At 45.1% G+C, this 17859-nt stretch overlaps 1 protein-coding gene across 1 annotated transcript in view; it reads left to right on the top strand.

Annotated features, from left to right (window-relative positions):
- LOC147526224 (netrin receptor DCC-like) overlaps window positions 1-17859 on the top strand; it is a 572075-nt gene that overhangs the window by 258168 nt on the left and 296048 nt on the right. The window contains 2 exon segments of the mRNA XM_086630103.1: window positions 8665-8819; window positions 9836-9956. Of these exon segments, the coding sequence (XP_086486229.1) occupies window positions 8665-8819; window positions 9836-9956 (276 nt within the window).

The following is a 17859-nucleotide window of genomic DNA, read 5'->3' as shown; positions in this document are numbered from 1 at the left end:
GACAAAAGTAATCTAGTTGGTAACCTTGTGCTCTGGGGCCCAAGCAGGGATTGTCCATACCCGAGAGAATGTTATGACCAGTCTCGGAGAGGAACTCCTCCACAGATGTGGTCTATCTTGACTTCATTAAAGCATTTGACACAGTCTCCCACAGCATCCTCACAGCTAAACTGAGGAAGTGTGGTCTGGATGATCGGGTAGTGAGGTGGATTGTGAACTGACTGAAGGATAGAAGCCAGAGAGTAGTGGTCAATGGGACAGAGTCCAGTTGGAGGCCTGTATCCAGTGGAGTCCCTTAAGGGTGGGTACTGGGACCTGTATTGTTCAACATATTCATCGATGATTTGGATTGTCCTGGTTTTAGCTGGGACAGAGTTAGCTCCTACTTTTTAGCAGCTAGAAGAGCTCCGTGTTTTGGTTTTACTCAGAGGCTCGCTCTGAGAAGAATGTTGATAGCAAGCTGATGTTTATAGTTGGCCAAGGACTTTTCAGTGTGCCGGAGTGCAGAAGCACGGCGGGATAAGGGGGGAGCATAGCCAGGACAAGGGGGACACGATTCCCCTTGTGATTTGTGGTGGAACTTAAGATTGAGGGCCAAACTGGCCAATTAGTATTCCATATCATGCAGTGTCATGCCCAGTATAAAAGTGAGGGACAGCCGGACAGAAGGGCTTTTGCGCTTTGGCTCTTTCGCCGCTTCTGCTCTTTTGCGCTTGCTGCGCTTTTGCTCTATTGCCTTTTTTTTCCCTCTCTCTTCCAGTACTCCCACTCTCGGAGTACCCTCTCTCTCTGCCCCTCTCTATTTCGGGGCCTCGCGTTCGTCCGGGATTGCAGCTTCGGGACGAGACGGGCTGCAGATAAGAGGGGGTGGTGAGCATCTACACTGTGTATTAAATCATCTGTATTAAATTGTTCTTATCTCAACCCACAGGTTTTCCGTTTCTCCTTTAATTCTCTCCCTCATTCCTGGAGGTGGGGGAGGGGGAGTGACCGGCTGTGTGGGGTTCAGTTGCTGGAGTGGCCTAACCCACGACAGGATGAGGGAATAGAGTGCATGGTCAGCAAGTTTGCTGATGACACTAAACTGGGAGGAGTGGCTGACACACCTGAAGGCTGTGCTGCCATTCAGAGAGACCTGGACAGGCTGGAGAATTGGGCAGGGAGAAATTTAATGAAATACAACAAGGGCAAGTGTAGAGTCTTGAATCTGGGTAAGAACAACCCCATGTACCAGTACAAGTTGGGGACTGAACTGTTGGGGAACAGCACAGGGGAAAGGGACCTGGGGGTCCTGGTGGACAGCAGGATGACCATGAGCCAGCAATGTGCCCTTGTGGCCAAGAAGGCCAATGGCATCCTGGGGTGTATTAGAAGGGGTGTGGTTAGTAGGTCGAGAGAGGTTCTCCTCCCCCTCTACTCTGCCCTGGTGAGGCCGCATCTGGAATATTGTGTCCAGTTCTGGGCCCCTCAGTTCAAGAAGGACAGGGAACTGCTTGAGAGAGTCCAGCGCAGGGCCACAAAGATGATGAAGGGAGTGGAGCATCTCCCTTATGAGGAAAGGCTGAAGGAGCTGGGTCTTTTTAGCTTGGAGAAGAGGAGACTGAGGGGGGACCTCATTAACCTTTATAAATATGTAAAGGGTGACTGTCATGAGGATGGAGTCAGGCTCTTCTCAGTGGCATCCAATGATAGGACAAGGGGAAATGGATATAAGCTGGAACATAGGAGGTTCCGCTTAAACATGAGGAAGAACTTCTTCCCAGTAAGGGTAACAGAACACTGGAACAGGCTTCCCAGAGAGGTTGTGGAGTCTCCTTTTATGGAGATGCTCAAAATCCGCCTGAACATGTTCTTGTGTGATCTGATCTAGGTGGTCCTGCTCCAGCAGGGGGATTGGACTAGATGATCCTTTGAGGTCCCTTCCAATCCCTAACATTCTGTGATTCTGTGATTCTGTGATAAGACAAGTAATACCTTTATTTAGGTGAAGAATGAAGTTTTACATAGAATAACAGCTTCATTTTTCTTTTATTTCTTTGAGGCTGGTCTGGGAGGAGATATATTGAGATCATATTGTCTTTCTACCTGTCAGGCATAGAGTTTAGAGTAAAATAAGAGTACAGAGCAGTGGTAAGAGATCAGAAGATTTTTAATCTACTGTATTTTGAAGAGACTTTAGTGGAATTTTAATTGTTGCGCCTCGTATTCTTTTCAACAGGCCGTGTGTTGTAACATCATTTCTATTTTTTCCCTTTAATTTCTTGTCATAATAACACAGATCCTGAATTCCCATATATAACAGGGAAATAAAACTGGTGAATACATCTAGAAATATCTTTTAAAAATGATTTTCATCTAAAAATCCAATTCTGCTGTCATTTTTTCATCTGGAGGAACGTTGTTGGCTTGGAGTTAGATTGTGCTGACTCCCCTTAAGGTAGGCACAACCTGGCACGTTCACTCGATGTGATTTTATTTTAAATTCGTGGCAAGATAGAGGTGAGAAGTACAAGGGCTTTTTATTTTTTTTAAAGACTCTCTGAGATTGACAATGCCACCCTTTAAGTACACACAGTTGAAAATCTTCTCGTTCCAAAGGCTTGACGGGGTTGGGCACTTGGTGACAGCAGTTCTCTTTCTTGGGTCAGTGGAAACACATCCTATATTCAAACACGCCGAGAGAAGACGCTTTGCCTTAGGAAATGCTGACATTTCTCCGAGTTTAAATTGTTTTTGTCTCATCGCAAGAGCGGCTGTCATCTCTCAAAAGGAATTTCTAGAAATAGAGGAGGTCAACCCAACTCTAAACTAGCTGTTTCTGCTGGCAAGCGTTCAATTAGTCCCTGGCTCTCTGCTACAGGCTCATTACAACCAATTTTTGACATTTTTGGTAAGAAATACAACCTGCTGTGGTCCTTAGAGGGGAAAGCTCATTTGTTTGAAGCTGGTGTTTGAGATCTGAGACCCATGTCTGCTTTCCGTGGCGTCACAGAATTCCCACTCCTTTTAAGGAGTTATTTAGAAGATCACGCGGAATGATGACCTTCTTCAGTAGTGACCTTCCAACGGGACAGACTTTAGACCACGTTCTTCATCTGAGGGACCTTCGGGCAAGGGATGGTCAAGGCCATAGTTACGGGAGTGCAGATGTTGAATTTAATTTTCAAATTTGCTTTTTTTCTTGCATTGCGAAAAACGAAGCGCCCTTCCGTGTCAGGGATCTGCTGGCATGTGGATAAGTTATTTTATTGCATTTTGGATCTTCCCAAGGTCACCATGCCGCGTACTCATGTGCTGTCTGCTGGGGGAAAACCTCGGTAACTGAGCACCCATCGAGCGGGTTTATTGTTGTACAGAGAACTTCAAACTTTTATATACACTTCTGTACAAACCCAATAGCTGCAAAATGGTTCCTAAGTCATATTTCATTTACGTTACGTCATTCGTGCGAATAAAAACCCTCCCGCGTCCTAATCCTTTATCCAAAGATAAGTGAAGACTTTGATGTGACTTGCTGATACAAATTCTATTAAACCCAAAATCTCATGGGCGTTGTCATCTTTTATAGATGTCCATTAACCTTTTAGGGATTTTCCTCCCTTTTTTGGTACAGTTTCTGGCATAAAATATCTTCAGTTTGCAACTGGGGCATTTTGATAGGGTTTGGTTGACATGAAATAGTGAAGAGTTTAGAAAAGTGTTTTCATCTTGATATGGAAGAAGCGTAACCTTCGGAGATGTTATTTTTGTCTCAAGATAGAATTTTAAGATTTTCACCCAGACTCACAGACTATTTCCTGAAAAAAACCCACGTATTTCTATGAAATACTGGAAGGTTTTGGGAAAAAAAGCATGCAGATTGTTCTAACTTTTTTGTAACGCCACAATGTAATTAGAAGGAACATGAAAATAGGATCTTTTTTACATTAAATACATTTTAAATATTCAGGACTGAGAAAAAACACATAGAGAGCAAATATGGCAGCGCTTGACATATATTGATAGATAAAATATTTATAGAATTTATATTTATAGTACCTGATATTTTATATTTATATATATTTCCAGTCTAAATGTGTTTATTTTATGTATATACACACACACACATATTTCCAGTCTAAATGTGTTACATCTGTCTGCTTTAGGGTGTTACATTGACCTCATTTGAGGCGTCTTACTTGTGTTTAATACCACATAATTTCCATCAAATTATGCAAATTATTCAGTTGAAATAACGGCTTAATGTCCAAGTGGAGACCGGTCATGAGTGGCGTCCCTCAAGGGTCCGTGTTGGGCCCGGCCCTCTTCAACATCTTTGTCGGTGACATGGACAGTGGCATGGAGTGCACCCTCAGCAAGTTCGCCGATGACACCAAGCTGTGTGGTGCCGTCGACACGCTGGAAGGGAGGGATGCCATCCAGAGGGACCTCGACAGGCTGGAGAGGTGGGCCCGTGTCAACCTCATGAAGTTCAACCAGGCCAAATGCAAGGTCCTACATCTGGGTCGTGGCAATCCCAGGCACAAATACAGACTGGGTGGTGAATGGATCGAGAGCAGCCCTGAGGAGAAGGACTTGGGAGTACTGGTGGACGAGAAGCTCAATATGAGCCGGCAATGTGCTCTTGCGGCCCAGAAGGCCAACCGCATCCTGGGCTGCATCAAGAGGAGCGTGGCCAGCAGGTCGAGAGAGGTGATTCTCCCCCTCTACTCTGCCCTCGTGAGACCTCACCTGGAGTACTGCGTCCAGTTCTGGAGCCCCCAACATAAGAAGGACATGGACCAGTTGGAGAGGGTCCAGAGGAGGGCACCTTTCCTATGAGGACAGGCTGAAAGAGTTGGGGCTGTTCAGCCTGGAGAAGATGAGGCTCCAGGGTGACCTTATAGCGGTCTTCCAGTACCTCAAGGGGGCCTACAAGAAAGATGGGGAGAGGCTGTTCAGGAGGGCCTGTTGTGATAGGACAAGGGGTAATGGTTTTAAAATAGAGGGAGGTAGATTCAGATTGGATATTAGGAAAAAATTTTTTACCATGAGAGTTGTAGAACACTGGAACAGGTTGCCCAGAGAGGTGGTGGATGCTCCATCCCTGGAGACGTTCAAGGCCAGGTTGGACGAGGCCCTGAGCAACCTGATCTAGTTGGAGATATCCCTGTTCCTTGCAGGGGGGTTGGACTAGATGACCTTTGAAGGTCCCTTCCAGCCCTAACCATTCTATGATTCTATGATTCTATGATTCTATGAATGCCGTCCTTAGGAAAAATCCAGTGCACACCTACCCTAGCGTAGGAAAAGCGTCGGTGAGCGCATTAGAATTGTTAAATATATCGATTTTGTAGGAAACTCCATACCCAGATATGTATATATTGAATATAAACCATAAAAAAAAGCAAGTTTCAAGCTTTCTAGCAGTGTAGAAAAATGCCAGGAATGGGAAAAAAGGGAGAGAAATGGGGGGGGAGGAGCAATATTTGTGTTAGAGGGAATAAAAAGTTGCAGGTGAGCGGGATCAGGGTCCTGGAGCATGTGCGTCGTAAAGAATAACTGGTGGGAATCTGTGAATTACAAGTCTATAAATTAATTGTAGGCTTCTGGTGACATCGTTAATAAACCGCGCTAATGAAGATTGAGCAGTTTATGGTTTTGTCAGAGCTCTGAAAAATTAGATGGTTTGTAAACTGCAGAGATGTTGGTGGGTTTTTGTGAGTTTGTTGAATGAATTATACAAGGACTCTAGTGTTAAAAAAAAAGTGTTAAAAATTACCATGTAAACATGATTTTGTTTTAAATTTCTTTTCTTCAGGTTTTTCATATCCAAAGAGCTTGTTTTTTTTTTCTTTGAGCCATATTCTCAGTGCTGATTCTTCATAACTTGGCCACTAAATTGTCTCTTTTTGTGTATTTGTAACGTAAGCGATACTATTTCTCAAAAAAAAACTCTTAATCAGTATTTTAGTTACCAGAATTCCTTATGAGTGAAGTTTTGTTTGAAAAATCATCTACAAAATTTCCTATATTGGGGCTGCGTGATCTGGAGACCTCGATGTCATGTCTATATGATGTCAAAGCAAGAAGAGCCCGACACGCGCGTCCGACTGAGCCTTTTTGATAGGAAATTTGGCAGCTCATTTATCAGGACACCTCATCAGTTTTCATTTGCATGCTTTGAGTTTGATCTGAACTGGATCGGGAGCTTCTAGGTGTCCTGAATTATTAAATATATCGAATCATGGAATGGTTTGAGTTGGAAGGGACCTTCAAGATCATCTAGTTCCAACCCCCCTGTCAGGGGCAGGGACACCTGCCACTACATCAGGTTGCTCAAAGCCTCATCCAACCTGGCCTTGAAGACCTCCAGGGATGGGGCAGCCACAACTTCTCTGGGCAACCTGCTCTATATCACACAGGTCCCTCTAAATCATTTCTAACTGGACAAGAAAAATGAGAGTGGCACTTTTGCCCTTTCACTGGTAGGTTGACTGGCAGGACCTCTTAGTGTCCAACTCCTACGAGTTTAAAAATATTTGTGGATCATGCAGGTGTTGTAGAAATAGGAACCAGAGTAAAACAATACAATTGGGAAATTAATCATTTTGTTTTGGAGAGAAGTTTGAAAACTAGAAAGTATGAAGCCATGGACTGAACAGGAAGCTTGAAATTAAATCCTGTGCTCTTTGAATTGTCAGAAGCCTTTGTCACTGTCTCATATGACAGCCTTGTCTCTAAGTTGGAGAGTCACAGATTTGATGGATGGACCACTCGGTGGATAAGGAATTGGGTGGATGGTCGCACTCACAAGAGTTGCAGTCGACGGTTCGATGTCCAAGTGGAGACCAGTGGCGAGTGGTGTTCCTCAGGGGTCAGTTCTGGGGCCGGTGCTGTTTAACATCTTTGTCAGCGTCATGGACAGTGGGATCGAGTGCACCCTCAGCAAGTTTGCTGATGACACCAACTGTGTGGTGTGGTCGACACGCTGGAAAGAAGAGATGTCTTCTTCAGCTCGCATAAGAAGGACATGGAGCTGTTGAAGCGGGACCAGAGGAGGGCCACGAATATGATGAGAGGGCTGGAGCACCTCTGCTATGGAGACAGGCTGAGAGAGTTTGGGCTGTTGAGCCTGGAGAAGAGAAGGCTCTGGAGAGACCTTCTAGCAGCCTTCTAGTACCTAAAGGGGCTACAAGAAAGCTGGAGAGGGACTTTGGACAAGCGTGTGTAGTGACAGGACACGGGGCAATGAATTTAAACTGAAAGAGGGGAGATTTAGATAAGGTCTAAGGAAGAACTTCTTCCCTCTGAGGGTGGTGAAACACTGGACCAGGTTGCCCAGAGAAGTTGTGGCTGCCCCATCCCTGGAAGTGTTGAAGGCCAGGTTGGATGGGGCTTTGAGCAACCTGGTGTAGTGGCAGGTGTCCCTGCCCATGGCAGGGGGGTTGGAACTAGATGATCTTGAAGGTCCCTTCCAACCCAAACCATTCTATGATTCCATGGTTCTTTCAGTAAACGAATCCTCCTGGAGCACCACGGGAGGCTGTGATGAAAGGGAATTTGATCGTGGAATTGAGGAGTGCACTGCAATCTTTGCTAACCTGGGATAAGAGTTAGGGAAACAAGAGCAGCCTCGATTCCAGTGTTTCTTAGCTTCTACGCAATTTATTTCATAATCTTCGCCTTCTTTTATTTTAGATTTTTTTTTCCAGTATTACGGCTTTATAAATATAATCAGACATTGCGAACGATGGCTCAAGAAATACATTTGGATTTTCTGTCTGAAATGAGAAGTCATGGATAGCACTTAGAAATTAATTTATTCTGCCTTCCTGGCATCTACGAATATTCAATACAAGAGTCCATCGCTCCCCTATGGAAACTGTTGGAATATACGTGGGCTGCCGAGTTTTTCCATGTTTTTTTTCGTATGATGTGGGGAGGGGGCCTGTTGGAAATGTTATGTTATTAACCGTTTTCCTCAAATTGTGAATTTCCATCCTCCTAGTATCACAATAATGATGAAATGGAATTAAATTAGCATATCACATAGCACACTGGAAAACTGTGAATACATTATAGTGACACAAGGCAACAGATAATTGCCAACTTAACGAGAATTCGTTTTTGGCAGACTTAATTCAACCTTTTTCATCTTCCGATGACTACGGAGAGATTTCCAGGTTATTGATCATCTCCTCAGCTTCTGTAAACGAAGTCAAAAGTCTTTCTTGGTTATTAGAAAACATCTCTCCTGAAATATTTCTAATTTTGTAGTGTTTTTCAGTGGGCTTGTCTTGTGCTGGTCCGGGTGTTGACTTGTGTATGCAGTTGGCATCTGATCCTTTGACACGAGGGAGATTTTCTTACCCCTATACCCCCTTAGTGACAATTATATATATATTTGGTTCTACAGAAGTCTTGCCTGTCTTCTAAATTCAGGTTTTAATTCTTTCTCTTGGAGAAAAAAAAAAAGCATCAACTATTTAAATGTATTTTCTAGAATAGACGCTATCCCTCATATTTTGTGTTTAATAGACTCAGAATAATTTGAATTACAGATCTGTTTTCTATTTGTGTCTAATATTCTTCAGGCTTGTTGAAATGATTCACTTTCTAAGCCCTAATTTATATCCACTCATTGCCACTTTCATTTTCTTCCCCTCTCCGTCTTTTTTGCAGTTCCACCGTGGTTTTTAATTCGCCCTTCAAATCTTTATGCCTACAAGAGTATGGATATTGAGTTTGAATGTGCTGTGTCTGGCAACCCCATTCCTACAGTGGAGTGGATCAAGAATGGAGAAGTGGTCATTCCTAGCGACTATTTTCAGATAGTGGTAATTATCTGGTTTCTACCTATTAGAATTTTAGGTGGTTTTTTTTTATAAAGTTATGAAACGTGGTCTCATATTTGATCTGATCAGTGCCTTCATAAACACATGGATCTTCCCCCAAAAAACAAGATTTCTGGTGCCTCCTAACACAAATAAGGCACATCGCATTGAGACGTCTTAGGTCAAGTCCGTTGACGTTGTCTCCCAGTTGGAGCGAGGTCTCAACGTGGTATTTTCAAGGAGAAGTAACAGCGCCAGGTTGTACTCTGAGTTGCTGTTAATAATGTTGTCTACCATGTGTTAATGACGTCCCTTACTCGCCGTTGGCCTTTATGAATGGAAATAACAGATGTCTTCTCCAAAGAAGTTGTGCTCTGACACAGGGGGTTACAAACGGTGAGGGTCGTTTGACGTAATTACAACTTAATAATCAACGGAAGGTACGTTTCAGCCAGAGCACACCCCTCACTTGGGTTTTTTTACCCAACATAGTTGGTTTCTACTTGTGCTAACAGAATTTAAATTTCTTTCAAATGAAGAAAGCATAGAGTGACCTTTTCTGAAGGATCTCCTGGCCTCAAGCCATAAGGAGGGCTTGACCTTCAGAATAGTATTTGTTCAAAGATGCAGACTCAAAAGTTCTTTGAAACCTTGCCTGCAGCAGCAGGGCCAAGACGAAATTCTACTCGTCTGATGGCTGTAATTTGGAGCTCAAGTCTTGAGAAAGGTGTTGGACGGGCTCTGTGCAAGAAAGTGAATTCACCCATGGGCCGTAGGCACCGTCCCTCCAACAAACCATGAAGACCATGAGGCGTGAAGAGATTCCTGATGAAATCCCTTATGATTACAGCCCTCTAAGGAGTAGGAGCTATAGGAGCTGGGGCTGAGATGAAATACACAGGACCGAGTTTCACAGAATAGCTCTTCTGGAAAGGTTTTGTAATCCACGTTCACTTTGGATGGTGTTGTTCTAATTAATTCTCTCTGTTTCCTTTCTTTTTCTTTTGCTGTCTCTCTAGGGTGGTAGCAACTTACGGATTCTGGGCTTGGTAAAGTCAGATGAAGGTTTTTATCAGTGTGTAGCTGAAAATGAAGCTGGAAACGCACAGGCTGGTGCACAGCTAATCATCCCAGAGCCCGGTAAGATGCAAAGGACATACAGAATTGTAGATGTAATTAATTCAATTAACATAAAAATCCCAAATGAGCAGCTACTCTTCTTCACTCCCTCTTCTTTATCCAGCTGGCTGGCTGTAGCTAAAAGCATGTCCAGGCTATCCAGATACTTTGAGGCATTTTGTTCTCTGGGGCAATCACAAATGCTGGCCTCGTCCTAGAAGTGACTCTGGAGGCCACCTGAACCTGCGTGAGAAGCCAATGGCAATGTCTTACTATCTATCAGTGGCCTTTATTCTGCTGAAACATGAGGAGGTGACCATAAATGGGTGAGGTGCTGGTAGAAAGTAGTCCATAAGCAGTAGAGAATTATACATAGTTCTGTATTAAGTTGTTGCAGAACATTTGTCTCAGGGGGAAAGGGAAGAGAAGAAAAAGAGGAAGAGAAAGAAGAGTTTGCCAGTGGGATATCAAGTGCAGCCAACCGTTGAGATCAGAAGGTTTGCGTTGACGTGCTGGAAGGTTGAATGCTTTTTTTTGTCGCTCTGAAATGAAGAGGTGTTTGGTTTTACGGCCTGTGCCATGCAGCAGCATAGATGTTTAGTGCTTGATGGGTTTTAAAGTAACAGCAAGATGTCTTCATCTAAAGGCAGATGATATGTAAAATGTGGATAAAAGCCTTTCAAAGTTTCTGGGCTGGAAATGATTAATGACTTGCTCTGGGCTGCAGGTTCCCCTTGCTACTTCCCATGGATTATGCCAGTGAGCTGAGAATGAGAGACCGTGCCGAGGTGATGTTCATTCTCTGATTTGTACTGGGAAGAGCAGAATCTTGGTAGCCCACAAATACTCAATCGAGACAGCCCTACTGAGATAATTAACCAGTTTGATAACCTCCTTTGTGATTCAGCATCTCTTTTTATAAACCTCTTCTCTTTCTTTCCACTGCCTGGAAGCAACTCCAGTAGCAACAGGGGAATTGTCAGAGACCTCTCAGCCCCTCTCTCTCTCCCTCTAGACATTCATGCCACAGACATCTTGCAGCCATAAAACTAGGCAGCTTAGTGGGAGATTTGGGAGGGGAGTAAATGGAGAAGAAATGTAATGACCATGGAGTCATCATTGTTATTATCCTCCTACTTCTAGCATGACTCTCGAGCCTGGGCTCCTTCCTCGCCCTGCTATGCAGGGCTAATCATCTAACTGAGGTTGGTGATCAGGTATGAGGATCGAGAGGCAGATATTTATTTGGGTTCCCACTTCCGTACGTGATCTCCACCCAGTGCAGTGCAGGATCTTATAGCAGAGACCTTCTAGCAGCCTTCCAGTACTTCATGGAGGCCTACAAGAAAGTTGGAGAGGGACTTTGGACAAGGGCGTGGAGTGATAGGACAAGGGGCAATGGTTTTAAACTGAAAGAGGGGAGATTTCTATTAGATCTAAGGAAGAACTTCTTGACTCTGAAGGTGGTGAGACACTGGACCAGGTTTCCCAGAGAAGTTGTGGCTGCCCCATCCTTGGGAAGTGTTCAAGGCCAGGTTGGATGGGGCTTTGAGCAACATGATCTAGTGGCAGGTGTCCCTGCCCATGGCAGGGGGATTGGAACTAGATGGTCTTGAAGGTCCCTTCCAAACCATTCTATGATTCTATGATCTTGCCAGATGAGTGTTTCCCTTTGTGCAGTCACCAGAGGTGACGATGAGGTTATCTCCCCTTAGGGAACTAGATGATCTTTGAGGTCCCTTCCAACCCAAACCATTTTCTGATTCTATGATTCTATGATTTTGAAAGTTTTATTCAGGTAGAAAGTTATAATCAGCCTAGTCGCTCCTGCTACTGCTGTTGTTACGCAGACGCATAGATACCCATCCGCTGCCGACTGCCTTTAACTGGAGGACCTGAAGTAGCAGCACATGAGTTGGCGTTAAAGCGAGTATAAACGAGCTCAAATTGGAACCAAATCTACCCCTTGTCAAAGCTGCGATGCGAAATTGGAATTGGACGATACCAAAATGAGAAGTGAAAGCCAAACGGGCTGTGAGTTCATGCAAGATAATAGCTTCTACTTTTAGGATTCCAGATGTGGCCATAGGATGCTCAAAATGATTTCAATATGCGTCGCTGAGACTACAAAAAGCCAACAAGCTCCTTAAGAAACAGAAAATTTCTGTCCTTTTAAGCTGAGATTAGGACTGGAGAGGAATTGTATTGAACAACACATTATGAACTGGGGTGAAATAAGTGATGGGAGCTGGTCTGCAATCCATGAGTTAGTCAAGAAATCAAACTACACTTGTGGATTCCAGAACTTGGGATCATTTCTTCTCCTTTTTTCTTTCTTTCCCATTAACAACTTGAACGTTACCCTCTTAGGAAGAGATTGCTGACACGAGAAAAAACATGCAGTTTTAAATAGTTCTTATTTCTCTGAAATAAGTCAGGATGGGGCAATCCTAAGCACAAGTACAGGCTGGGCGGAGAATGGATTGAGAGCAGCCCTGAGGAAAAGGACTTGGGGGTGTTGGTTGAGGAGAAGCTCACCATGAGCCAGCAATGTGCACTGGCAGCCCAGAAAGCCAACCGTGTCCTGGGCTGCATCCAAAGCAGTGTGGGCAGCAGGTCGAGGGAGGGGATTCTGCCCCTCTGCTCTGCTCTCCTGAGACCCTACCTGCAGTGCTGCCTTCAGCTCTGGGGACCCCAACAGAAGAAGGACATGGAGCTGTTGGAGTGGGTCCAGAGGAGGGCCACAAAGATGATCCGAGGGCTGGAACACCTCTGTTCTGAAGCCAGGCTGAGAGAGTTGAAAAGTTGTTGAGCCTGGAGAAGAGAAGGCTCCAGGGAGACCTTCTAGCAGCCTTCCATCACCTAAAGGGGCTACAAGAAAGCTGGAGAGGGGCTTTTGATGAGGGTGTGTAGTGACAGGACAAGGGAGAATTGTTTTAAACTGAAAGAGGGGAGATTTAGATTAAATCTAAGGAAGGCATTTTTACAATGAGGATGGTGAGGCACTGGCACAGGTTGCCCAGAGAAATTGTGGCTGCCCCATTCCTGGAAGTGTTCAAGGCCAGGTTGGACGAGGCTTTGAGCAACCTGGTGTAGTGGCAGGTGTCCCTGCCCATGGCAGTAGGGTTGGATCTAGATGACCTTTAAGGTCCCTTCCAACCCAAACCATTTTCTGATTCTATGAAAAAACAAACCAATAAATGTACCAGACTTATGGATTTCAGGTCTTGTATCATCTCCGACTCACATGTTTTGGGTTTCTCAGGCCGCTGTGCTGCTCGGCTTCCTCTGTTTATGCTCCCTAACTCTGCCAAAAGGAGATTTACCACTACAGACTTTATACAGTCTACGGGAACGCGCAGTGGTATTGAGGAGGCACCAGGAATAAAGGCTACGATCTGCACTTCTGCTTACATTTACTAGAAAACAATTATTCTCAGCAAGAAAAAGCATCTGAAAGATCTCAGCTGCCTGCCGTCTTTTTTTATAGCTATATAAAACCTGTTATTTGCACACCTCAGAAAATGACTAGAGAACAACCCGGTGGTGAGTGATGGACATACATAACTTCAGACAAGGAGAGCATCCCAGAGGGAAATCTTCCCGTAAAGAACTTGCAGATAATTATTTGCTTTACGCCGGCGGCTTCTCATGGATCTGTCCTTCAGATATTCGCGAGGTGCGCGGAGGGATTGTTTTATTCTAACAGGTGGAAGATCGGATTAAAAAAATAGCTTTGAAATAATCAACTTGCAGATATGGTAGGATAATTATGAACTGTTTTCCTACTCTAAATTCTTTGCTAAACAAATCTTCAGATTTGGAAGATACCCTCGTCCAGAGGCTGGTACTAACACTCTAAATCAGTCTTTGCTCTTGACGTTTGTCGCAGCTGGAAGGCTTCAGGTGGCTCCAAGTAGACCAATGCTCTAATGCGAAGGCTTCAGGCTTACTCTAAGGAAGGCCCACACTCCTCCAAGACTCAGAAGGAAATGCCTCACCCTTAAAAGTAAACACCCCGCCTTAAATAGTCAGGAGTCACATGATTTGCTAGATGGGTCAAGGCTATTGGTCACTTGACCATCCATCTCCCAGAGTGATTGGCTGAATGCTACAGCACCTGTTTCAAGGTAACTTTCCCAGTGTAACGAGCTACAGGTGTTTCTTAGTTAGCCTGCATAGGGAAAGAACTTTCACAGGATGCTGCAGCAGCCAAAAGGTTTCTCCACAATTCCCCCTTTTTGTTTTAAGATTAGTTTAAATCAAGCAGGGAGATTTTTCAGCAATACCATGGGAGATACATCTAGCAAACCAGTCATACATTTAGTTATTAATTCTAACATTCTGACTCTGACGGAGACTTGAAATTTAGTCTCTACTCGTGGAAGGAACAGGTTGATGGCCGATGTCATTATTTCCATTAGAAGGGTCATTTGATGGATGATCTCCATTCTGGCCATCGTTCGGATGTTGCCTGTTCTGTTTCTGATGTTGCAGGTCAGGGCGGACGCATCTTGCGGGTAGCCATCGTATCCCAGTATCTGTGGAAACGCAAGCATACCCACGACCCCAAGCAATAAGCTCATATGGGCCTTCCCACGTCTTAGTGAGTAGGTCCCGTATCCAGACTTTTGCTCGGGGCAGGTGCGTCTCGCCTGACGACTGCAACGAAAGAAAGTGATTCAAAATAATGGGATTATTTGAATTTGATGGCACCGTAAGATGGTTAATTGTGTATAACGCTTTTTCTAGGCGACTCTGTGGGGTTTCTCCATGCATTCCCCCTTTTTGTTTTTCTAAAACACGCTTCAAGGTGCCATAAGCGCGTTCAACAATGGCTTGGCCAGTAGGAGAATGCGGAATACCCAAGGTATGATTTACACCCCATAGTTGTAAAAACTGCCACGTCTTCTGTGAGACGTAGGCCGGGCCATTATCGGTTTTTATAGAAAAAGGCACGCCCAAGACCGCAAAAGCGAGTTTCCAGTGAGCAATGGCATCGCGACTTTTCTCCCCAGTATGAGCAGTTGCCCACATAGCTGAGGAGAAAGTGTCAATAGACACGTGCACATACTTAAACCTGCCAAATTCAGGAACATGCGTTACATCCGTCTGCCAAAGCTGCAGGGCCTTTAGGCCTCTGGGGTTTACCCCCGACGGCAGAGGTGCCGCAAGTCCGTGGCAGTCAGCGCAAGCGCTGACAATGTCCCGAGTCTCAGTGGGCGTTAAGTGGAACTGTTTCTGCAGGGTATGTGCACTTTGATGGAAGAAATTATGCGATGCCTTGGCTTGTGCGATTTTATCGGGCTGAGGTGCTACCCATGCGGGGTTAGCTAGCATGTCAGCCCTGGCGTTGCCTTCCGTTATAAAGCCTGGCAAATTAGTATGACTATGGATATGCAGGATGTAATATGGGTGAACTCGATCTTGAATTGCACACCATAAGGTTTTTAATAGAGAAAACAGAGCCGCATTATTCACTTCTTTCAGAAGTGAACAACCTAAGCGTTGCGTTATATCAGCCACATAAGCAGAATCGGTGACCAAATTCAAAGGTACCTGCGAGAACCGTTGAAAGGCCATGGCAACAGCCCTTAGTTCAACCAACTGGGCTGAGCCTGACTCATGGCCTTCCAGCACCTGCCACTCAGATTCCTCCTTCCAGGTAACAATAGCTTTCCCAGTTTTCCCAGACCCATCAGTGAAGACGGTGGGTCCTTGTACTGGCACTCGGCTATTTTTTGGCCACAAAGTAAAGCTTGTCGATCTTGCCAATTGCAGCAATTTATGGCTAGGCAGATGGTATGCAATTTGTCCTGAGAAATTTTCCGGCGCACTTTGGAGAGGAGCACTGTTAGTAAGGCTCCACTCAAAGTATTCCTGCTGTACTGGCAGAACAATTATTGCAGGATCTGCTGCCACCAATTGTAGACAGCGCTGACAGCATTTGATTATCAGACAAGCAATTAATTCAAATAACATAGATGCTGTCTTTTTTGGTTGGTGCGGCAAAAAGACCCATTCCAGAATATGCAAGGGGTCAGACCACTGTTTGTTCCATTGGCCAATGATACCTGTTGGATGAGAATCTGGAGTGGTAATAAAAACAGTAATATCAATGGAGGGATCTATTCGGTAAACCTGACGAGCAGAAATGGCCTGTTGAACCTCCTCTAGTGCCCGTCGCGCTTCAGGAGTCAATTTTCGAGGTGAATTCAACTCAGGATCCCCCTTTAAAATATTGAAGAGCGGCGCAAGTTGCGCCGTGGTTAGCCCTAGATAGGGACGTAACCAATTGATGACGCCCAACAGTTTCTGAGCATCATTCAAGGTCTTAATAGAACTCGAGAATTGCACCTCTTGGTGTTGTATAGTTTGGTCCAAAATTTTGACTCCTAAATATCTCCAAGGAGGATGCTGTTGAACTTTCTCCGGAGCCACTTGCAATCCATAAGAATGCAGAGCAGCGAGTAGCCGAGGCTGTATCTTCAGCAGCTCGTCCTGGGTGGATGCTGCTACCAGGATATCATCCATGTAACGGTAGCAGTATGCTTCAGGGAACTGCTTACAGATTCCAGACAAAGCTTGAGCAATGTACCATTGACAGATAGTCGGGCTGTTCTTCATGCCCTGAGGTAGGACCTTCCATTGATATCTCTTTGCAGGTTCAGCATTGTTAACCGCAGGTACAGTAAAGGCAAATTTTGGTTTGTCATTAGGATGTAAGGGGATCGTGAAAAAACAGTCCTTCAAATCAATGATCAAGATTTCCCACCCTGCTGGAATCATGGTGGGTGAGGGCATACCAGGCTGCAATGCCCCCATGCTTTCCATTACTGCATTGATTTTTCAGACATCTTGTAGCAATCTCCATTTTCCTGATTTCTTCTTAATTACGAAGACAGGCGTATTCCAGGGACTGGTAGAAGGTTCAAGGTGTCCCTGTTGTAATTGTTCCTTAACTAGTTGATGAAGGGCGACTAATTTTTCTTTTGGTAGGGGCCACTGAGGTTGCCAGATGGGTTTGTTTGCTAACCATCGCAAAGGCAACGTAGGATACTGTGCGCCCTTCAGTACAGTGGCCCCCATCAAAAATTTGTCCCGATACGTACTCCCCAGGCCGCCAAGACATCCCGCCCCCAGAGGTTGAGGGGAGCTGTAGTGACATAGGGCCGAATTGTAGCTGTTTGACCCTCTGCGTTCTTTACCACCACAGGTCGTTCGCTGCGATAACTCTGTGTGGTTCCTCCCAGTCCTGCAATGGCTGACCCCGCAGGGGCTAAAGGCCATGTAGGAGGCCATGCGGAGAAGGAGACGATTGTCACATCAGCCCCTGTGTCAATCAAACCTCGGAGCTGAATCCTGGACGGCTGGGCATCTGGCAATATTAAGGTGCAAGTCATCTGTGGCTTTTGACTGGAGATATCCGCAGTCCAGTAAGCTTGCGGAAGTCCTGTGGAACCAAAACCACCACCTTCACGACTCTGTCGTTTTGCCTTAGGGACACTTGATTTGAAGGGTACAAGTTGAGCGATCCGAGTCTTTTCCGGTATTGTGACAGGGGGGGTGGGCGTGGAAATCATCGCACAGATTTGTCCTGTGAAGTCAGCGTCAATAACTCCTGGGTGAACAAAGATCCCTTGAATGGTGGTACTAGATCTTCCCACCAATAATGCACTTAGCCCATGTCCTAGATGCCCAAATGCATCCAAGGGAACCTTATAGACCCGACAGGATTCTAAGACGACTGTTGTTGCGGTGCATACATCCACCCCGGCTGATCCCTTTGTGCTGGCTGAAAGCTGGCTGAGTAAGCCTGGGTTGGTATCATGCCCTGGGGAAACATTTCTGTCTGAGCGCACATCCCCATTGCGCTCCTGGGGAAGTTTCCCGAACAAGTCAGGGGTCGGCCGTTGGCATGGTA

Source organism: Tauraco erythrolophus, chromosome W, assembly GCF_009769465.1.
Source record: "Tauraco erythrolophus isolate bTauEry1 chromosome W, bTauEry1.pri, whole genome shotgun sequence".
NCBI lineage: Eukaryota > Metazoa > Chordata > Aves > Musophagiformes > Musophagidae > Tauraco > Tauraco erythrolophus.
The sequence above is the reverse complement of the archived record's forward strand: the minus strand, read 5'-3'. Positions and strand labels throughout refer to the sequence as shown.